Raw genomic sequence first — 24,808 nt, 5'->3', positions numbered from 1 at the left:
TTTTTGAGTCAAAAACGAATCTAAAGAATTTGAATAAGTGTCATTACGATGGGATATGGTGTTCTTCAAACGGCATCATCTGACTTGAAATTAACGAGTCTTATTGACTGAAATGATATCAATCGTCTGAGACATTAGTAGGTGAAATTATTAAATTAATGATGTTATTACTGTTTGCTAGCTGGCAATAATTTAAAAGGTATGTGCTTAGTACCAAACAGATAACGAGTATAATAGTAGTGAATCAACTCTGAAAAAAAAACTTTATTAACGTTTATTGAATGTATTTCGAAAAAAATTGAGACATTTAATATGTCAAAAAGTCAATTTTTCATCTTGAAAGACCCAGATAAGCTCAATGATAAGACACTAGGTAAGCAGAGGAGACCTAACCACAAAATGATTTATTACTAAATGAATGGCATATTCGTAATTGTATTTGATATTTGTGCATTCGAAATAAACGGTAGACGAAAATTTATTGATATATTTGATACTTTGACAGACATGTATTAGTCGGAATTCAAGCAACTGGTTCAGCTTTCGTTTAGGCGAAATCATTTACATAAATAAGCGCTCTACTTTTGTCTTTTAGAATCCTTTGCGAATATGGATATACCACAATTTTTGCTTACATGCTTGTTCTAAATTCTAAATGTTGTTCTGAACATAAAAACAAAAATTTTCCAGCAGAAAAATGTCATTTCCATTCTACGACATTAGAATAGTCGACATCTTACATTAAAGTAGTTTTAGAAATATAAATAAGTATATTTAAAAATTTCAAGCATTATTAAGACCAGCTATATATGAACCCAAATAAAAATCCTTCGGTAAGTGTAATAACTTCTAATTTTCCTTATTTTTAATAAGCCAAAAAAATATTATTTATATACTAATTTCGTGCAAAAAATATTTTCTGTTGGATATTTCATTACGCTTAGAAATATGATTAAAAATTTAAAAACAGTTTTGGGTGGTCTGAATTATTGGGTTATTTTAAAATCCGGAAAATGAAATGATGCATTTCCATAGGATTTTTTAATTTTTATATGCTCTTAAAGGATTTAAAGGCAAAAATGAATGATTTTTTTTTATATAATATTTTGGTTAAACGAAATTTTGTTCAAGCGATTATGTAAATATGTAAATTATCTGAAATTATTTCAAAATTGACAATAATTTCCGCAACCGTAGATTTATCTTTAATTGCATGGCAAACTGGATTTGAATGATATGTAAAAAAATATTAACTTAATTAAAGTCGTAACGAGTTCGTTAAAAACGCGGGTCGAGAGCAAAAAAGTTAATAAGCAAACGCGGAAAAACTTGACTAACGAAAATTCAATTTTTCTCTAATTACACACACACCCGCACAGGGTACCGCGCAAACCATTACTCGAAATTAATGGTTTCTGGGGGCGGCGGGGCGGGGATTCTGTTTGATGAAAGAATTGAAAAATCCGCGGGTTCCTTTATATAATTCCGAAATAATAAATGATATATTTAACCTATGTGTAAAGGTAATTTATCACGGCATTATTAAATTTTTCAGTCCGGTATTTGTTTTCGAGTAAGAATAAATGGCCGCCGGTATGAAAAAGGAAACGCATTTCAGTTTTACCCGAGCGGGTTAAATAAGGCAGAGACAAGCCCTTGGAATCTACGGACTGACATATACAAGGCGAGTCGAAAAGAAGGGTCAACAGATTCATTGTGTGAAAATATTAAGATATTATTAAGATTTTCCATTTTTGACCCCGGTTTGTGTAATACAGGACGTAAAAATTTATTTACCAAAATAACATTTTTATCTATTTGAAACATAGTAAATATAATTGTCAAGTGATTTTGTTAATGAAAAGCTATATTAGATAAAAAGGCCGCCCTGTCCTATTACAGCAAATTACACAATTTTTTCTTTATTGTTTGTTTTTCATACACAACGTAGTTTTTAAGATATTTTTTATCATAAAAATTAAATAAAGTTAAACAAACAAATGGGCATATTATTGGTAATATTAATTTCTGCAGGATTCCGGTCGGAGTTCAACAAGCGAACGGATGATATCCCGGAATATATATATATATATATATATATATATATATATATATATATATATATATATATATATATATATATATATATATATATATATATATATATATATATATATATATATATATATATATATATATATATATATATATATATATATATATATATATATATATATATATATATATATATATATATATATATATATATATATATATATATATATATATATATATACATATATATATATATATATATATATATATATATATATATATATATATATATATATATATATATATATATATATATATATATATATATATATATACATATATATATATATATATATAGATCGATCGCTGTCCTGCCATACATCAAAGGGGTTACTGACAAAATCGGCCGAATACTACGGAAACACGACATATCAACGGCATATAAACCTGATCATAGCATCGGAGCAATACTAAGAAACCCAAAACAAAAAATTACTCGGGAAAACCAAGGAGTATACAGTGTAGCATGCGGATCGTGCAGCCTGACGTATGTGGGACAGACCAACAGAAGGATTTGAGCCAGGCTCGAGGAACATCGTTTAGCCATAAGAAACAAACAAACAACATCTGCTGTGTTTCAGCACCAACATCAGACAGGCCATAAAATTGATTTCGGTACTTGCAAACAAATAGCTAATATTCCTGCATTTATCCAATACGTGGAGAACGATAATCAAACAGCAGAGCGGTACGCAGCAGCCAACGGGGACATCACAACTACGATCGGGCGAAATTAACAAAGCGACAATTCGGGGGGCGGAGCGACCTCCCCTCCAGCACAAGCAGCACCGTTACCATCTCCGGCGCAGGGTATAAATATCGCACGCACCGCCGATAACCTCCCAGTGTTCGAAGTGTTTTCGGAGTGCGAGCATTGAAGATTCCAAGTGAGATTTTGGCGAAACGTCTGCAGGATGTTGTATTAGACCATTTTAATTATTGTGAGAGTATATCTGAACAAAATAGATAAAAACAGCATTGAGAAAGAATTCAATTTTCTAAGTCTTATTTACGCAATAAGAAAATTTTAGTTAGTATTTTGTAAGAAAAAATACCATAATCTGTTACACAAAAATGACTTTTCTCTTCCAACAACTATTGGGTGCGAAACGAATCTTTTTTATCTATGTCTACCTAAACAGGGAATTTGAGATTCGCCAAGGAAAGGGTAAACAAAAATGAATTGAATGAAGCGTAAGTAACTTTAAAATTTGGAGGAGGTGGAGTTTACAAAAAAAAAAACACTTTAAAGTCTATACGCTTGAAAGTCTATAAACATTATTCGGATACTTTTTGGTCACTTATAAAGTTTTTTATCTCACTTTGCATTATTATTTGGCGCTCATAATCAATGTGCGCAGGCGCTCCAGTGTCAGATTATGTGTGTTAAATGTGAGTTATTTGTTAAATGTTATTTTAAGCTCAGTAAAAGTGTGCGGTCTATTTAGAGGATGCCGTCAAGAAGAGAATGTCATAAGTTAATAATAGAAAGTTACCACAAATGATTTCTAATATATCGTTGATGAAAAGATTAAACAAGGGGGACCCAAGTTAGAATCTTGAAACCATTGACTTGAACACATTTAGTTCGATTGCTTAAATGGGACTTAAAATGGTCTGAATGAAAGCTTAGTTTATTTCTCGAATGTTTTTGAGAAGTCAATTCGAAATCTGTGCTCGATGAGTTATGGTAAATTACAGGAAAGCTCTAAAGTGAGGTTATTACTCCTTATTTGCGTGTTTACGTTTTAATGAAAGTTCATGGTGTAAAACGTATGGCAACGGGAAATTCGCCCATATATTCTTCGCAACGTATACAGTGTTTTAGGGACGCCTTTTTTTTCTACCTGACTTTATTACGCAACGAACACGCGAAGCGTATGTTTGACTTAAATTATGCATTATGGCCGGGGCGAAAACGATTTTATTTAAAATAATTTGCAAATTTCCGGCGCAGCGAACGGAAGCAAACTAAACGAAAAAAAATGGTGCCCAATTTAGCCGTTTAATGAGATTAAATCGCGAGTTCTCGAGATTAGGCTTCGCTGCAATTTTAGAAAATGGACGGCAATTTTATACACGAAACAAAAATAATAAAGAGATTTTACGTAAGAGAGAAATACTAAATATTCGCCAGCTTGAAGTATCGTTTCCTTATAACCTATTTATAATTATGTAATTATATACAGGTACTGTTGCCAATTCGGTATTTTGTTCCGTCCAAATGGGATAAAAAAATGCAATTTTTTCCTAATCTTATCCGGCCCTTTATAGTTATGAAATAAAACTAGCCGACAGTACAATGTGTGAGTTTATGACAAGATTTGTGCTGATTCTATAGTGAGTTTCGTTCTACCACACTTATATTTATATAAAGATATAGACCAATATGGCCGCTGACAGATTGTCAAAATATGGTCAGATGAGTTGAGTGCCTGGAGGTCGCTGTCTACAACGAAAATCGACAAAGTGTATGTTAGTGGGTGAAATATAGAATAATAGTTTATTAGATAGCAACAAAAGTATCAAATAAGTGAATGTGATACACGAATGGAATAAGAAAAAGAATCTTTGGTTACCTCACTTAAGAATATATAATTTACTTAATTCTTAATTTTAATTGGTTTAATTAGTTAATATGAGCAGAACATTAATATGCTTAAATGAGGTTTAAAACTGCTGTTAAGATGTCAGTGAAGTTACAGTATAATTTTATTATTTTGGAGCCATACTTACGGGCCATCTACGTTCTAACTAAAGAATCATTAATGATGGGAGTTCAAGCAGAAACGAGTCCTAAAACTTATTTAGAGTGCATTGTATAAACTTAAGCGCATTCTCAGACACTCATTAGTTATTTTTTGTTGCAAATAAAAGTTTTTGAGAGAATTAAATGTTTATGAATCTGACTTCATTTGGGATTATCAATAAAACTATTTTGATTGAAATTTCATACAATTTAACGTCTTAAAGGTTGCGTGGCCAGTGCAGGGAATATCACTACCGAACGTTAAACTGAAATACTGAAAATAGTGATTTCTCTAGTGCGTTAGTGATTTTGTTTAAAGCAAGTTACCGAGGCAAAAGTAGTAGTGATGAGTGTGTGTGTCCAAATGTCAATGTTTAAATATTTTATTATTCCCTTCTCATCGACGAGATACCACTTGGAAGATTTGGAAGCAGAATTGGATATTGTTTATTAAAATAAGGGCGGAGACAGATGTTAGGAGGCACTTAGAACAATAAAATAGTTTTCATTCTTTATTTTGTTTGGCGTCCCCTTGAGAGAGCATATTGCATTCCAAGCGACTTAACTTTTGCGGAAATTTTATTTTAACAAATTCTTGAGCACGTGGACAACAGCGTCACACTAAATCAGCTCGGTGATTTCCGCATTTTTGTTTTAAATTTTCATTTCACACGGCGGATATGACTTCGTATGTACGTGGCGATTATAAATTTCCCGCAAGGGATGACGAGCGGTCCGGAGTGCAATAAAACGACATATTTACATAGCATCACGATTGTGCGTTGCGCGACTTAACAGGATAATAACGTCTGCAGTGTCACGGAGGTCACCAACAAGGAGTGCTTAAACTCCCGGATCTGTTCTCGCGCTGTATATTGCAGTCACGTAGTACGCGCGACATACTTCCATCGCCAAGAGTTTAATCATTTAAGCAGAGTAGTATAAATTATTCCGGACCGAAAGTTCCCGGAGGCACTTCCCGAACGCACTGCCTGGAATATACATAGTCAAATTTCGTGGTCTGATTAATACAAACTTCCTAATTGCATGTATGATTTACACGTTTCAAAAGGCAATCAATCTATATCGGAACTAATCAATCATTCAGAGTTTCGATCGTTTTGGATAAATCGGAGCGGCGCATCTCCGGCCGCTCAAACGAAAATTAATAAATTTATTTTGAACTGAGCTAATGAGTTCGAATTAACGGTCGTTACCGCCAGAGTTTCCGATGTTGAGACACCAAAATGATGCCATTGGAACGTTTCGAATGATTGTTTTTCTTCGAACCTCGCATTAGCCCGGGATGCAGTGAATTACTTTGGTCGTTCTCTAGATTTGCTTATTGCTTATCCAAGTAAGTTTATACTATTAAAAGAACCATAGTTCAAAAACTTCGTAGTTCTATGTAACAAATATAAACAAAAAATGTAAAATTTAAATCATCTTTGAAACGCGCTGTCATTGACTGTAACCGACTGTGACGTCAATTCGCTGGTTAGACTACGCTCAAGCCGGATGGTAGCATAGAGAAGCCATTAGAGAAAGACAACGCGTTTGTCTTGGTGGTTTTAATTTTATTTTTAGTCTTGTTTCTTTCGTATGAATTTGTTATCGAACCGAAAGTTGTTCTTTTGCTTAGGTTTGAGGTGTTAAGGCTAAAAGATATGTTCCTAGAAAATTTAGCCACTAGTTTTAAACCAATATAATATTGTAATCAGTTTAAGGTTTTCTGCTTTTTAAAGTTCAAATGGCATATCAAATAAGAAATACAAAGAGGATTGTTTTTCAAAGTAGTGGAAACCTAAATACTGATTTTGAAGTATATTGGTATCGATAACTTAAAGTGTTCTTTATTTTATATAGATCGGGAAGCCTTTCTTATGGACACTGCAATAGGATGCGTGCAAGTTCGAAGAATTAAAAATGTTTGCACGATTAAGGAGACTAAAGTGACACCTGTTACGTTATTAACAAAAGACGACGGCCTTTATTTTCTGGTAAACGAACAAACAATTTATCTGGCGTTTTACGGGTTGTATTCAAACACGATTGCAAGATTTGTAATATTGTTTCTGTGTTGCTTCAATTATTATCATGTAAAGCACACTAAGCTCAAATACAAACTGGCGTAGATTAAATACAAACATACCTTTATACGAGCCAAAAATAACCTGATCATCGAATCAATCGAACGGCAGCGGTGTGACGTCACGATCATTCCAGCGCGTTTAGTGTCGTTTAAAAGGAACTGCCGTGTCTCGCCACTTGAATTATATATTGCAACTTAAATATGGGTTTTGAGTTTTGATATTTGGTATGCGTTATTACCATACATAAACAAATGTATTAAAGAAATAAAAAAATTGTTCAAGTTCCCTAGTGTTTCAGGTTCAGTTCCACTTTTCTCTGGATGTTCTCGAACAGTCTCGTTCAATATCAGCTCTTTCAAATAAGTTGTAGAATATGTTCTACGTCCTATTTGTTTTTTATGTATTTGTCGTGCAACTGTCAAATCTCTTGTTCAAATATTTTATTACTACCTTATCATCGATATATTTGACGTCTGTGATATTGTTATAAAATAGCGTACTTATAGCCTAGACTTATTTCTTGAATGTTTGCCCAAAAATACATGGTGTCAGGTGTCATCAAATGGTCAATTATTGAAACCAAAATTTTTTTAATATCAAAAACAAATTATTTATAAGAGTTACTATAACAAACGTCAGAAAGAAGTAGTAGTGGTGGATATGTTGTGTCTATAGCCAGATGTAGTTGCAGTATTGAAAAATCGCAATGAACTTAACTTATGGATGAGATGTACAAAAGATTCTGTCCCCTATTTATTTCAATGTGTTTTTTGTTTAATAACATTTGACGTATTTGGTTGGCGCTCATCATTTTTTTTCTAAATAGCCATCTTACCACGCTTGTTTTTCACTGAAATTTTTTATTGGGTGAAAGTGAGAATTGAACTGACAGATCTTTTTTGTTTGAAATCGAGTCCCTTCTCAACACTTTGAAGTGAAAAATGCTTATATTATCAGCTTAGACAAGCGCTCTAGTATCTGGTGGCTATATGTAATTATTTGCATTATAACTGTTGAGTTTATATTAATGTTACTCTAGTAAGAAATTCAAATTTCCTTTATCACAGTTCTGTCCATTCTTTGAATGTATTAGGCATATTTATATTTTCAATTTGTATTTATTGCGTTGTTATTATAACTATTATCATCTGCTATTTATATGCTTTACTTTGTTCGACTTCGAAAATGCATACTATATTTTCTTGGGTGAATATATGTCGTTAATTAATAAAAACAAGAAGATATTCTGGTGACTACTAAAATGTCTATCTATTTTGTTGTTTTAAAGAGGGTTGAAAATTTTCTATTATTATAACACCCATTTTTTAAATTAAACTTATTAGGTTTTAGCTATACAATAGGGTCTAATTCACTTCAATATCGAGGTAAGGAAGACTGTTTTTCATGCTTAATTTTCTCGATTTAATTTTAACTTCCATCTCTAAATTATACTGCCAGTTTAAAAAAATAATAATAAAAAAATTAGTTAACAACTAGAAAATTAAGTGCCGAATAAAATCACTCCTTCCTGGACTACAAAACATTTAACGATGTTTACAACAATAACCGCCGAAAAGAAGTTAATTCTCATCCGAGGCGGAACATTGTATCGTATCTGCAAAACCGATCTTGGTTATGACGACTTAGTTGTCATTAAGAAATTAGCTACGGCTACTATCACTAACGGCTTTACACAGTCGTAGCAGAATAGGCCTTTAAAAGAAGGTTTTTACAATAATAAACGTAAACACTCTGATACCTTTTCAATACTTTGTGCATTCCCAATGCAATTCACACCAACACAGTAATGCAATACTTTCATTTTTTTAAAGACTAATTTGGATAAGCTCTATATGACTAGACTGATAAGTTTATCACGATTTTTCCTTTTATTTTCAGAAATAAATTTTAGGAAATTAGGAAGCAAAATCGGCTTAAACTTTTTAACAGAAGTAGACTAGTAGACAAACCGAAACGTTTATTAAATGAATTGAATATTTTTTTTAATTTATATTATTATTTTTCTATATTTAAAATTTTATTACTGACATATCCCACTTTTTCAGATTCACAAAATTTTAAAGAATTTTTAAAAAATACCACTATTGCCTAAAAATGTTTGTTCCGAAAAAAAAATTGTAAACTCACATTTTTTTAACAGCAAATCGAAAATTTACACTTTTCTTAAGAATTTTGCCGAAATTATGAAAACAGCAACAGGTTTGTGAATTCACAAAACTTTTGCAGAAAAGTTAAAACGTACAATCAAAAAAAGATCGTCAAAAAAGTGAAATTAAAAAAAAAGTGGATATCATAAAAAGTATCCCTAAAAAACTGGAAATTCACCATTTTAAATTGCTTGTTTGAAAAAAAATGCTTTTGTAAAAAAAGTGTCGGATGTGTAGCAAAGTAGCATGCTGCGTCTCTACGTACTTTATGGTTGGAATGCGGTTAAAATCGAACACAGAAAAGTAATAAATTCAAGAAGAAAAAAGTTGTGACTGGTGACTTTGAAATATGCGCAGCACTCCCTTGATGTTAAATGAATTGGGAAATTGGAGCAAGTTCTAACTTATCCAAGAATTAAGTAAATCGTATAAAGTTTGGCACTCTACGGTACAAAGTTTGAAAGTTTGGGATCGATTCCACAGAAAATTGAAAATACGTATTTCCGTTATTATGCAATTCCGTATATCATTATGCAAATTTTACAGCAGATTCCAACACACATTTGTTCAAAAATGAATATTTTTGCAAAAATGAAAATAATGACCCGTGTGCCTCTAAGTGAGAGAAACAACATCTAACGATATTTAAGACAATATTAACCAATATTTTTGACAAAAAGAAACTTTGTTCTAGCAATGTGAGCTACACCGAACTAAGAAAAATGACATTTTGAAAGGACAACAACTTTCTAATTATACTAATTATAGTTAGTATGGTGTGATCTTTCCTAACTTTTTTTTTGATCCCCAGGATCATTTTAACAAGAACTTGTTTGCAGTTTTAACCGAAATAAATAGGAAAAAAATCACAACTCCTAAACCGAACCAAGCTTCTGCGAACATTTTATTGGTGAAAAGTTTTAAAAAGAATTTCATCGGTTTGTTACATATGTCCTGACGGCGGAATTTCCAAAACGAAATTCCCAATCGATCAGCTGTATCCCGAAACATAAATTAAAGCAAACGGCCACTTTTCTCGGCAAAAGTTTTCCGGCATCGTCGAGACATTTTCATTGCCGAGAGGGAGGTTCCTGACCGCACCTTATAAACTTTTCCGATATGTTGGGAACAAATCCAACACGAAAGTTCGGCCAAGACCCTTGGTCTACGTTACCCGGAAAATTAACAAATGTTGTACTACCCCTAAGGCCCGAGAGAAGACAGAGACCATCGTAACTTAGGATTAAATTTAAATCTTCGTTTGAAATGAAAAATAAAGGGTCTAATGGTTTAAGATGGCAACGGACTCAGAAATCTGTAAATGATTAACTGAAATGTCAGCTGGTCCATTACGGAGTTTGACATACTTGTTATCAATTACATAATTTTTCACAAAATTGGCAAACAAACTTTAATCGATAAATAGAAGCAGCAATTTGGTTTAAAATTTCTTTAATTTTTTTCGTAGTTTTAATACAGTAATTTTAAATGAAACAAATACTTCTTATTGTACTGAAAGATCTGATTGATATACATTTATGAACATCGAGGAAAGTGCCTTCACAAGTTCGGTAAGAAATATAATTTCAAAATTTGAACAACCAACATATTTAAAAACACGAATTTTAAATAGTGTAAATAGTAGGTAGCACAGATAATATAACCTTTTCCCGTTTTAGTTTTATATGAAATAATTTATTACTAATTTTTTTAAAGCTGTTTAGGTTTTCGGTTTGGACTTTATGCTTTTGAATTAGTTTTCTACTTTCTAAGAATTTTGATTGTTGTTTTCTTGTTTTGTTGTTATTCAAGTGTTAAGATTTATTTCAAAATTTGGTTTAAGTTTTATCTTGAAATTGTTGAACTCGCAATTTTGTAGTATATTTGTACAATCAGAGAGTTCATATTATGTCAAATATTTTATTTAATATTTATTTTAACTATATACACAGTTGATAATAAAATTATACAAGATTATTCATCTTCAATAGATTCATAAACTATGCAAAGTCCTTTTCAAAGAAACTTCTGTAAGTAATATTATTCGAAAATATATTCTAGATTCCGCCTGCGTTGGTTGCTCATAAATCTACCTAGCTGGTGTTTAGCAAATCATCCTGTTGATTTCTTCAGAGCTTTACTGAAACTTCAGCAGGAGGAACCCAGATTTATGTGTTAGTCATTGGTACTCACTCATAGAACCCATTATCCTTATTTGAAATTTCAAATTTTGTATTGACAATTTCCGTCTAAAGTCCGACTTTTGTAGAAATCTGGGTCTATGGATCGACTGGTAGTTTAGTTATATTCCGACTTCAACAATCGTATTCTCAATTTTAAATGCTCAATGAGTGTACAAAAGTTAACATAGGCGTGTGATACTTTGGTACTATCTAGTTTCTTTGGTGGGGTCAGATTGTTAGAAGCAGGCTCAATTCAGTTACGATTCAGTTACAACATCCGGAACTACTATATTTCTTAGTATCTGAACGAGTCAACTTGGTTTGATCTCCATGAAAGAGAAAGGGTCCAGTAGTTTATAAGGCAAGTGTGTCTTTGTTTGAAGGTGTTCTACTTGCCATCATGATCACCCTACCTACGTCTAGGGATGTTTTGGCTGCAATGCACTAGATTCTTTCGCAAAATACCCTAGTAGCATTTAAGAAGCTCGAGCAAAGTTGTTTCTTTTACGGTGTGGTTTACTTTATTTTTATGTCTTCGGTTTTAATGAGATGTTTATATAGAAAGGCGTATTTTACGAATATCGACACATTTGTATTTCGATCAATATATTAAGGGGTTCTGTATGTAAAACATTAAAAAGCATGAAAATATTTTGTGCATACCCGTTGTATGAACAAATAATATTATATATGTATATAGCATCATTTTTTCCGAATTTACGCCTCTCTTCCTTACTTTTAATCCATGGTTTCAGCTATTAGAATATTATTAAAATATCCGATAAGAATAATCAAAATCAATAATCAATCAGAGCACCAAAGATTAGACTTGAGGTTTGGAGAGGAGGGCTTAGCTTGCGGTTGTTGTTATTTAACGAATAAAATACTAGCAGAAATTTGCACGTTGGTAATATAAGCAAAAATTTTTACAAAATTTGTCATTCTATTTATAGACCCTAAATACCTTGGTTTGTTGATTAGTTATTATACACCCGGTACGCATACAGTAGTCACTGTTTCTACCTATATCAATCCCCTCCCAGGTCGGCACAATGAACAATCAGCGTGCGCGAATTGCGTAATGCCAATTTAAATAAAACTTCAGCGGATCCGACCCCGCGTATGGATTCCCGCTGCAATTTGCTCTTGCATCACTTGAAAAAGAGCCACGGGTGATTAAACTTCGAATGCCGCTGCTGCAAGTGAAAATCAGAGCGCGCTACACAACCCTCGAAGCGAAAATCGAGTTTATTTAGTTGCGAGACCGTTAAAGGTCTCCGAATAACATCAAAAAGTCGATGTGACACGAGGAATTTTCTCGCCGAACGTTACATTTCGCCGATAAATCCGAATCGACTGGTTCGGTTATCGGCGATGAGAATAATTACGAGTCTTGCGTTAAGCGTCGCGTCCGATTTAAAATCAATTCCGTCAGGTTCTTTGATTGAACGATTAACGATAATTATAGAAAAAAAAATGGTCGACTTCTTCGTCTCCAAAAACGAAACGCGTGTAAAAAAGAGAGCAGGTTAAATGGAACATCCCAAGAAAAGTTCGGGTAGACTATTTGATGAAGATACCAAACGTGTAATTCGAAGAAACTTCATTCTTTGTATTACTAAAAAATATGCGGTTTAGATAAGATTTTGATGACAGGTTATTCCGTTGATAACTAGAAAACTTTTCTCGACTGCTTTAAAAGATTTGGATTTTGCCTGGAAAAAGCATAATATCACTGCACTGTTACTGGAAAAAGGTGGAATGTTTCCATGAGATGCCTACAGAACTTATATCAGCGCAAGACAAAAGATATTCAAATTCACATTAAACTCTTTCACGAGGCCATTGAGGCAGTAACATCGAGGAACTGGCGAAAAACGACAAGAGGATATCAAGGCCCAACAAAGCAAGCATTTGCATCCAGCATTTTTCCGAAATAGACTATGACTAGAAATAAATAACTAGTGACAGCTGGGAAGGCATAAGGAAAAAAACCAAAAAAGCTTCAATCGCAACCGCAAATTTCAGTATGTTATACGTTTGTTTTTGATGCCTAGTAACAATTTAAATCAGAAGAGACTTTAAGTCAAAGAACTTATTTGAAATGCCTTTTTTACAATTTAACTCAATCAAAGGCTACCATAAGCAAAACCCAAAAGCATAAACCCGGAGGGAGCAGGAAAAAGATGTAAAAGCTGTAAGTTTACGCTTTTTTATTGGAAGGTCAATCCTCCGTCAGGGAACGTCGGCTTAATCGGGACTCTAAAATGTACGGAAAAACATGCCATGGAAAAGGCTATAAATTTGGAAATAATGTGTACAACTTACAACAATACTACCGTTTATGCCTCCACGAACGAAAGCTTGACCTTCCAATAAAAACCTTAACTTGGAGCTTTAATATCTTTTCAGCGCTCCCACTGCGATTCCGCTTTCGGCGTTTACCTTGGTTATTAGCATATGTTTTGATTACCAGTAACCCCGTTAGAGCCATTCCACAAAAACAAAACTGCAGGAACTGGGTCCATACTTACTGCATTTGATGTTGATGAGTTATTAGCTAAAACCCTTTTTCGACATTAACACATTACTAAAACCCCAAAACGTCACTCAAACTTTTTAACGCGTTCCTAAGACTTGCTAACAAAAAATAAGCTAACTTTAAATATAGCTAAGGACGAAATAAAACGTTTATACACTATTCCTTAAAGTCTTTATCAGGATGTTATCATTTCTTTGTGTAGTATGTATTTACTGTTCCCAATATAAGTAGATTATGCCGCAAAAATTACCATAAGCTTGAGCAAAGTATACGTTCATGAAAATTTAATCTCAAGATTTAATTATTTTTTTCATGTTTACGCCATCTAGCCGGGTTAATGCATATCACGGATAAGGGACCGATATATCATACACGTCGCCTTGGCGCCTACACATTCGCTCATAAAACATTTTTCTGAGACGGTTTGCTGTACTTGATAGGATCGTCACGTGCTTGCATGTCTTAGTTTTTGTGGTATGATAAGGGGGCGGGCGGCAATCCAATACGAAATACGGAACAAGAAAAACAGTTATTTTAAACCCTGTAAAATTACCATACGATTTAAATTTGGTATTTCAATCATTATTGTTTTGTATTTTCACAGTTCAACTTATTTTTAAATGAAATGGAGAACGAAAATGTCAGATACTGCTACAAAACCTAAGAAATTGAGAACCTTTTTGAGAAAAAACTTTTTTTTTCCGTCAAATAAATGATACTGTTATATATTATCTGGTTTTCCTGTCAATATTTCTCCGAAGGTTTATATTCGTTTTCGCTAGCGCAGACTTACAAATAAGTAAACGAATGATGCCAAATTTTGGTTTTCTCAAAACTGTCTTAAATTAAATAATCATCAATACCTTGAGATAGGCTCCCCACTTCCCCACGCAAATTGTTTTTACCGTTTATTTGTTGTCGTGTTCATATACATGTTGCGTATGCTAATATGTGTGTCAGACCGTCAAGGTTCAAATAGTTTCCTTCCCAAATCATATTAAAGTTCATAATGGAAATATTTTAATTTTAATTTTCATCATATTTTAAAGGATATTTTTTATATTACTTATTTAATTTATTCTTTTTTAATTGTAATTTTGTTTATTTTTTTTGAATCACCCGCTATATTTTCAATTTTATCGAATATTTCTTATGCCCTGTATTATTTGTTCTCACTGGTGATTAATTAATAACGTAATAAGGAAATTTTTGTGTTAATTATAGGATCATGAACATATTAGCTTAATATCATATACATTTCCAAAATTTACTATAAATTCTTCATTTTTTTTGTCGCAATAAATGATTTGAACTAATTACCTCATAAATTCTTATTTATATGATCGAACTACAAAAAAAGGACACTTTCCTGTCTTCAAAATTTAACGAATTTTTGAATTCGAATTTATATGACTCGAGCGCCATCTACCTTGAGATTTATGAAATCTCTAGTGAATCTTGTTGAAAGTACGTCCATCTGAGTACAGTTTACAGATATGGAGTTGAAAAAATAGTGCAAATAGTTTATATGATTTTAGAACTCAAATTTATTTCGTCAGTACCGTGGAACGGAAAATTTTAAATTTGTTTCTTGTTCTTGACGTTTTAAAGATGTAGTAAAATCCAGTCAGGCTTTTATTTTTTCTGTAAAATAAATGAACAATATACATAGAAAATATAAAAAGTCTAGCTTTAAAAACTCTATTAATGTATGGTTGCAAAGGATAAACTCACTTTTGGTAGGGCAACCCATATGCAACCTACAGCTGATACTGGTAATGGTAAAATATATGAATATAAAGTTTAATTTATTAAAAAAATATCCGGAACACCTGTTGCCTCTGCACTTTGAGTTTATCTCAATAAATTGATGGTGTCCTAATAAAAAGACATCAATTCCTTGCTAATAAAAACGGGATATTTTCATAATCTTGCACTTTTTTTATGAAAGATCGGAAAAAACTGCTCGAGCCACGTTTAATCCAACTATGATTATGGCAAATTCAACTTACCTTCCAGTTGGCGCAAGGAATGAGCATCGCCATAATGAACACACCCAGCAGCGGTCCGGAAGTAGCAGACGTCACCAACATGGAAGCTTCTATAACGCCGTCCAAGTGGGCGATGCCGAACGCCATGGCCATGATGATGAAAGCCAAAATGACGCCCACAATTTTGATCGCCCACAGCTGCAGAGAATCCTTCATGTTCTTAAAGAACGGTATTGGTCGCATAAAATCCTCGAAAGTCACGGTCGCCAACGAGTTCAAGTTGGACACGTTGAGACTGGAATAAAAATTTCATAGGTAGTTACAGAAAACTTTTCCATAATCTATCAAAATCTTCATTTCAATTCGTTTTCCTAAATAGTATGAAAAATTAAATGGTTCCAAAACAATTTATTATTTACTTTCCATAATAAGAAAAACTTTTGCTTAGTGCATACATGGGAGGCAATAGAGTAGGAAAATACTACATAGATACATCTTTAATAGATTAAAAAATAATTTATACAGGGTAATTTATGAAAACGCATGTCCCACTGTCACCCAGTGTCAACTTATTTGGACAAAATTGGAAAGTGTTTAATATTATATTATGCGACAAGAGTGTTAAAAGGCATTTAAGTCACACGTTTGTGTTATCGCTATCTACTGTGCCCTGAATACAAAAAATAAATGTATTACATTTACATTTGAAATGTGTTTGCATAAAATAGGTTTCTGTTATTACTAAACAACTAATTTGGGTATTTTTTGGTTTTATTTGCCATTGGCAGATAAAAAACGAATATAAAATGAAATAGAGATAAAGCTACCGTCTAACGACAGAGAGAAGAATAAAAGTGAGAATAATAAACGTTTTTCAAAATGTGGGTGTGTAAAATGAGTGAAATATGTAGTTATAATTTCGAGAAAAATGGTGTTTAAGAAGGTTATCAAATATTATTCGTTAGTTCTTCTTAGTTAGATTAAGTTTATTTTCTATTTTACTTAATTGCTAGTTTAACCGAATAATTGAATAATTAAATAAATTGGTTAGGTAATTTTAAACCATAAATCAAAAATGTAAGAAAATAAAGTGGTACACATTATATTCATATCTCATTAGATGCGACAAGTTAAAATATTTTTGTAAAAGACAAATAAAGAAAAGATAAATAAATGAAAATGGATATTACGTAACAACTTGAATCAAGATGTCTGTGGAAACGTTAACAAAAATAATATAGGATCAGTAACTGGACACTATAAAGTAGTTAGGTATATGGTGTTTTATATAAAAATGGGAGATTATTTTCGATTTCGTAAAGTCGGTAAATTTCTGGAAAACTCCCTGAATGAAATAGTAACTTAGGCGTCTGATTGAACTTCTATAATGTAATGTATTTGACTATATAAACGTCTACTTGTAATTGTATAATTCATTGTATAAAAGATCATAAAAAACTTTTTTTTTACTTTTTCTTAACGAAATATTTCTTGGAAACAAAGAAAAATTCTATTAACCCATTAAGTTTTGCAAAACAACAAAATTCAGAAGACTATTTCTCGAGCGGCTTGAGAATAAATAAATACGTATGTCATTTGTAGGTAATTCTAACGAAATCCAAGCTGAGAGTGGGTAAATAATTTTTTGCCAATCATCCTGTTGGGTTCTTCAGAGCTTAACTGAAACTCTTTCCAAACAGGATGATTGGGGAAACGTCAGCAAGTTCGATTCAACATCAACCGACGCAGGAGAAATCCACAAGTTTTGTAAATAGTAGTGGGTAAAGAAGTTAATAACCTCAAAATATTTAGAAAAAGGTCTTTTGAGAGTATTCTGAATTATTTTGGCAATGGTTGGGAGACTAGCCATGGATTTTGCGTGTTGTCACCCGAGTCACTTTTTTTATGAATCTGGATTACTTTTGCCATCATTAAATCAGTTGGAAATTCACGTTTGGAGAAGATGCCGTTAACTATAGTTGTTGATTTTTCCACTAGGAAGTCCAGGGTGTGCTAAATTAGTCTAGAACTCATGTCAACCTGAGCACGATTTTATATATTTCAATTTGATAAACCAGATTTTATTGGGGACGAAACATTCTAAGGAAATCAGAAGGGTCATCTGAGTGGTTAATAGATAAGGAGGAATATAGAAAAATATATAATGTTCCATTTAAAAATTTTCTATTGAAACGCTTTTATGAAATACCCTATATAAATAATATTTTTAGAACGATATTTCGCCATATTTTCTTTCTTGAATTCGCAAATCAGCGAAACGGGAAAAATAAACATGGGTCCATCGTCGGCAGAATATTTTTTTCAATTACTTAGCCTATATGTTACAATTTAGGAAAAATCCTACGACAACAAACCACGGCGACGTAGACGGTGACCACGAAAGCCCGTTTACCAAATTTAATTTCCGCGTAACGTAAGTTTTTCCAACCTCATTTTATATTTTCCTCTGGCAGTTTCCCGTTGCAACAAATCGTAAAATACTACGGTGCATTCGGTGTGCATCAAGTAAAAACAACGCCGGGATTTCGCCATTGCTCACAATAACACCGACTTCCTTCCCTTTGAACCGCGTTGCCAACACTTCGGAAAGAGTACGTTTTATTTATGTACATTATTCGTATAGAACACTAAATTAAAAGAAAAAATTGGTTTCAAAGAATTTTCTTTATTTTAATTAACTAACCAAAGAGAAGAAGACAACAAAACAAAAAACAGTAAAATTATTCGTCAATTATGCAGTAACATTAACGGTAATAAAGAAAAAAAAATAGCAAAGCGAACTGGAAATTTACATTATTTTTTTCTATTTCCTTCTGTAAAATTCTTAATAATACGCCGATCTAGAGTGCGCGAAGTGTCATTTTACCAAGCCAGTTTCGTTTCCTACGGATCCGAACCACTTCGGATATTTCCGAGATATTACCGCACGGGTTTGTCAGTCGCATGTCAGTGAATGTCTTTCGTGTTGTTTTGCAAAAATGTACCCAATAACTAACGATCGTAGACAAAGTATAGTATGCAACATGTAGTAATAGTATATTATGCAACAGGAGCGGTATACGTCATTTGACTGACGAGTCTATTTGAAGCGAGCGGAGCGCGCCGGAGCGCAGCGGAGCGAGTATTTAATAAAGGTGTTAGTTAAAAAGTTTACCGAACGTTTTGCATACTATACTTTTTCTACGACCGTTAGTTTTTGGGTACATTGCTTCCAAACCCGTGCGGCAAAATCCCGGAAATGTCCGAAATGGTTCGGATTCGTGGGAAACGAAACTGACGGAGTGTAATTAGGTATTTTACAGACGGGAGTATAAAAATCCCAGTCATTGTTTCGGTAATGCTGCTTACTAGGCAATTAGTTTTAATTGAATTAGTGATAACAGTCTACTGTTTTTTATCACATTGTTATAATTATAAAGGGAAATGTATACAAGCAAAATTTGACACTATTTAATTAAAGTAATGTTTTACAAAGCACACTTTAGTCATAGTTAGTCAAAGTATTTTATAAACTTATTACATACTAACATTTTGCTAAGACCATTGGTTTTGCAATACATTTGTGCAAAACTGAGGAACGTATGATGCAACAATCAGAGAACTGACAAACGTCAAAACATAATAGTAAATTAAAGTGTAGACGGAAAACATCCAATGGTTCAAAACTTGTGTTTCATAAAAGGCAAAATAGCGAAATGGCTCACGCACGACTTAATGATTAATAAAAATTATGTCTGAAAGTGACACTTTGCACAGCGGCTAATCAGCGCGTAATTGAGAAATCACGACTTTTGTGTACAGGTAGTCATATCTTTTAAATTTGGAATTGTCTGTTATCTGAAAATTTTTATTGAGCATGGTACTGTTTGGATTAGTATACCCACAGCGATTATTTCGGTGAATAATAAATATTTGTGTAAATATATGACTTAGTGGTTGTTTAAAAGTACCATCCTATGTCAATGTATTTCCATTTTAAGTGTCATCAATATGTATATGTACTCATATTAAACCACTCAAATATTTTTGATTATTATTTATTTATTTTTCTCGTAGTATTACTTTTTGCTTTCCTTTTTTAATTATGTGTTTCTCTATTCCATTTTGTAAGTTTGGGCAATAAAGACGATTTATTTATTATTATTAACATTATTATTATCATTAATATGGCAAATTGGATCCAGTTCAGTTCTTAAATCCTTAAGTACTATGTATATGTAACTGTGTAAAAAGTAAATGTGTAAATGTGTGTAAATGTAAAAAGTGAATTTAATTTAAAAAATGAGGATCTCAAAATTACAGCAACTTAGGTAAAAATTAATATAAAGTCAAGTAATAATAAATAAATTGTGGATACTTTAAGAAATATGTGAGTATTACTTATTGGGGAGATTCATTCAATCAACATTCAATCAAAATTGGCATTGAAGTTTCTCTAAAAATAAAATGCTATAAAACTGAATTATCATATGGTAAAAATTATTGCAAACATAGTTTTAACGTTACAGTAAAATTACTAAAATAAAAATGTTTTCTGAAAAGGTATAACCTACTGTATTAATTGCTTTAATTTAGAGTGACACAAATCAACAAATTGTATGTATATTACAGCATACAGTTGCCTTAATTGTAGATCGGCAAAAACGAATCGAATAAAATGGAACGCGAATGGAAAATGCCGGGTAAATAGAGATGTGAAATAAATAAGAAATCCGGGCAAGCCCGACAACGCTGTGTTCGCGAAAGAAAGCAGAAAATAGGACTTTGCACTTACCTGAGTGCCCCATTGAAAAGGCTGGCCATAAATAAACCCAGAATCCCCGGTAAATAGCTGAACCGGTCTTCAACGAAAAACGGCAGGATCTCGTCGTATTTATCAATGTATTCTGATGTTAGCGGGTCACATCTTGCATAGACGGCGTATACCACCATTCCTACCACCCACGACAAACTGAACAATACCGTTATTACGGGGATGTTGTACATTAGGGTCCTGGAAGGGGAGAAAATAGGTAAGTTTAAAAATTCGGGGAAATTTGTCTCATCCGCGCAGATTACGAGGTTCCGGGAAAATATGGAAAATTAAGATCTATACCGTTTGATAATAATATATACGTGTACTGTACCCGGAATCTCAGTTTTCATAACTTATCGAAATTCTGGTAATTCACGCTGTCAGAATGAATATATACATCTATAAGTATATCCATACAGGGTGGGGATTTACAAGGATTCACTTTTAAAGTGTGTGCTGGAATTTTCCTATTAGTGTACAAACATACTAATTCTTCAGAGCTTAGCTGAAACTGTTTCAATAAAGCCAACAGGATGATTGGCGAAACGTCAGCAAGTTCGACTCAGCAAAAACCGTTTTGTAAACAGTAGCCTGTGTTTCTTTGAAGCAAAAAACTTGAAACATATTTTGCATATTCAGTTTCCCAGGGGTAGTTGAATTTGTATGAAAAAGGCCTGAAACATACCGAAAATGTTTTTTTTTTTTTGAAAATGGACTATTGCTTAGTTTTTATTGAATAATTAGAAATAAATTTAAGCAATTTGTTTTCAAATTTGTACCAAAGAACCATTAATTTATTTAATCAATTAATATTAATAACAACTCATAACAAATTAACGACAAAAAATATTTAATTGCAAACTATTGTAGGTTCAGGATCAAATGATAAACTCCCAATTGATTATTTACCAATTTACTAATTTCAAAATAAACGTATAAATATTAAAAAGTTTTATTTTTTGGCTCTAAACTCTACTTTAAATGTAACTAACTCTACTTTAAAAATTTGGAAAATTGTTTCATTTCTCTTTATTATTAACTAAAAATAAACATTAATCTGTTTCTTTCTATTAAAAATATTTCATTAGAATACAAAAACCTTTTTTAGGTATTTTTCGTACAGCGTATTAAAATATTACAACTTAATCCAACCCTGGTAAACTAAAGGAGCTAATTGTGTTCCAGGGATTTCATTTTTTTCGTGATCTATCTGAGTTCCAATTAATACCGGAAGGACAGTCCAACACACAGATATAAACATGTTTGCAAAAACAAACAAACTGCGAAATCCGTTACAATCAGATTATTTAATAAATTGTAGTATAAAATTGCTTTACAACGTTGTTCTACCCGAGCGGTCGACCCTAGCGTGGAATTTTCCAAAATGAAATATATTAACTTACTTCGTCACTTTCTTTTGGGAGTCCATGCTGCAGTAACGTTGCACGAAGTTTTGCTGACACCCGAAAATTGACAGAGACATGAAAAGCTGTCCGATAACCGCCGACATTGTTGTCACGCGAATACTTGGATCTAGATTGAAGCTGAAATGAAAATATAGCCATAACATAATTTTACCACGAGTTAGTAGATAAGTTTGAAGTTCGGCGAATATCAAAACTTTGAACATCAAGCTTCCGAACTCATATTCTAGATTCTAGAGGAGGGCATATTTTCCACAAACTTGTTTATCGAATGAAAATCTTGGATCACATTTATCCCTTCGTTCTCTATATTTAAATGTAAACCTTTGTATTTTCATCGATTGCAATTTTTTCAAACCTTTTTCAAAAACCTCGTTAATAAATAAAAAAAAAACAGAAAAACACAATGGACAGATACTGTAGTGCTTTTTACAAAACTTCTGGATTCCTCCTGCGCCGGTTTTTGCTGAGTCGAAATTGACGTTTCAGTCAAGCTCTGAAGAAGCCAACAGGATGATTGGCGAAACGTCAGCAATTTCGACTAAGCAAAAACCGACGCAGCAGAATCCAGAAGTTTTGTAAAAAGCACTACAGTAGCCTGTGGAAGTTTCTTTGAAAAAAGAGAATGTAGTTTTGCACAAAGAAGTTGGAAGACGATTTCCCGTTAAAATACGCCCTCTAGAATGGCCCTTTTACAATCAGATTTCCTTGCGAAGTTTAGCTAATATGTACTTCCTTCATTTAAAGTTTCTGTTTGTTCAGTTCCGCAACGCTTCGTGCCGATGATGTTTACGTTTCGCTTCGAAACGTCGAAAATAAATTAACCGCCACCTTCGCACGAATTTAAATCTCGCCGTTCTGATCCATTATTAGGATTCGCCCCCCCGTCAAACTTCGTCTTTAAACTGTCAACTTTTCGCGGAACTTTATTAAAATCCAAGTTTTTCCGAACCGGAGAGACAAACAGGAAATTCGTGCCTCTGAAAGAATTAAAGTGGCCGACATTTTTGTTATGCGAATTTTAACGAAATTGAGTTTAATATCGTTTAAACTTTCGAGTGTGTTCAAGTCGGGATTTGAATAAAGTGATAAAAATTTCAGGTCTGTCGAGCTTTTATTAAAGCTCCCTTATTGTTTGGAATCACCTTCCAGACCAACAAAAAAATGCTTATATAATATAGATACTTAATATTTTCGTGAAAGATGTTCAACATTTAATTTAAATAATTTTCTAGATATTTCTGAGGGGATTAGTTTTATAGTAAGTAGGAACGTAAGACCTTAAGCTTTTGATTCAAAATCACAAATGCAGAATATTATTTCTGAATCAGAACTTAAGGAATAGAAGAACAAGAAGTGCCACAGTTGGGTCTACAAATCTCTAATAAATCTTCATTAATTAACTATTTATTTTAAAAAAATTGCTCGTTAAAAAGTAATCGCAACATATCTTCCCTTATTCCTTAACCTAAAAGTATATTATTATTTTATTAATCGGGTATATATTAGAACATTACAATATTAGAATAACAAAATGGTTTAAATTATGAGTAAACAAGGTATCAAACCACTCAGTGCTTGTCTTAAAGCTTGTAGGTGTAAAATTCTTCACCAAAGTAACAATTTAAGATTTTATTGCATGGAGAATTAGAGGAGAAAGAGTATTCAATATATTGATTTAATGTAAGTCAACTTTCGTCATTTTTATCTAATAAAAATGTGTTTACTACTACTTCAAGAATATTTATATTATTTTTTTGATGTTGTACTTTGCCATGTTTTTAGCAAAATGTTCAGAAAATATATTTAAAAGGAGAGCGAAGATATTATTTGAAAAAAAATTCTTTTAGTGTAAATGTAAATATTTGGGATTATGATTACTATTGAAATGAATCATGGGCCACAAAAAATTAATTGAGGAACAATTAATTATGTGTTCCTTTGAGAAGGGGTTACTTAGCAGCCAAGTTAATAATACTTATTAAGTGTATAGAAATGGTATTTTTCTACTCCCGTCTGTAAAATACCTAATTACGCACCGATCTAGCGTGCGGGAGGCGTCGCTTTACCACGTCAGTTTCGTTTGCCACGAATCCGAGCCACTTCCGACATTTCCGGGATTTTACCGCACGGGTTTGGGAGCAATCGGATGTTTTCGGAGATATTTCCCACGCTTTGAATTTTGACGTTTATCAATTCTGACAGTCACGTCAGTAAATGTATTAGTGTTTTGCGAAAATGTACGCAGAAACTAACGGTCGTAGAAAAAGTATAGTATGCAACACGTTCGATAACCTTTTTAACACACTCGTTTATTAAACACTCGCTCCGCTCGTGTCAAACTCGTGAGTCAGATGCTGTTTACCGCACTTATTGCATAATATGCTATTTTCTACTCCCGTCTGTAAAATACCTAATTACGCACCCATCTAGCGTGCGGGAAGCATCGCTTTACCACGTCAGTTTCGTTTGCCACGAATCCGAGCCACTTCGGACATTTCCGGGATTTTACCGCACGGGTTTGGGAGCAATAGGATGTTTTCGGAGATATTTCCCACGCTTTGAATTTTGACGTTTGTCAATTCTGGCAGTCATGTCAGTGAATGTATTCGTGTTTTGCGAAAATGTATCCTCGTTTATTAAACACTCGCTCCGCTCGTGTCAAATAAACTCGTGAGTCAAATGCCGTTTATCGCACTTGTTGCATAATATACTATTGGGTTTGTA

General features: G+C 32.8%; 1 protein-coding gene across 4 annotated transcripts in view; it reads right to left on the bottom strand.

The window, feature by feature from the left end:
- LOC132703727 (sodium-coupled monocarboxylate transporter 1) overlaps positions 1-24,808 on the bottom strand; it is a 93,434-nt gene that overhangs the window by 2,881 nt on the left and 65,745 nt on the right. For all 4 annotated transcript variants that reach the window (XM_060673165.1, XM_060673166.1, XM_060673162.1 and 1 more), the window contains exons 5-7: positions 22,061-22,201; positions 20,637-20,855; positions 15,863-16,136 (exon numbers count right to left, since the gene is read on the bottom strand). In XM_060673165.1, coding sequence (XP_060529148.1) covers positions 15,863-16,136; positions 20,637-20,855; positions 22,061-22,201 — 634 coding nt within the window. The remainder of the gene's footprint in view (positions 1-15,862; positions 16,137-20,636; positions 20,856-22,060; positions 22,202-24,808) is intronic.

This window comes from Cylas formicarius, unplaced genomic scaffold, assembly GCF_029955315.1.
Source record: "Cylas formicarius isolate icCylForm1 unplaced genomic scaffold, icCylForm1.1 PGA_scaffold_6__28_contigs__length_40554024, whole genome shotgun sequence".
In the NCBI taxonomy this organism is placed as follows: Eukaryota; Metazoa; Arthropoda; class Insecta; order Coleoptera; family Brentidae; genus Cylas; species Cylas formicarius.
This window is presented reverse-complemented; position numbering and strand designations above follow the sequence as displayed.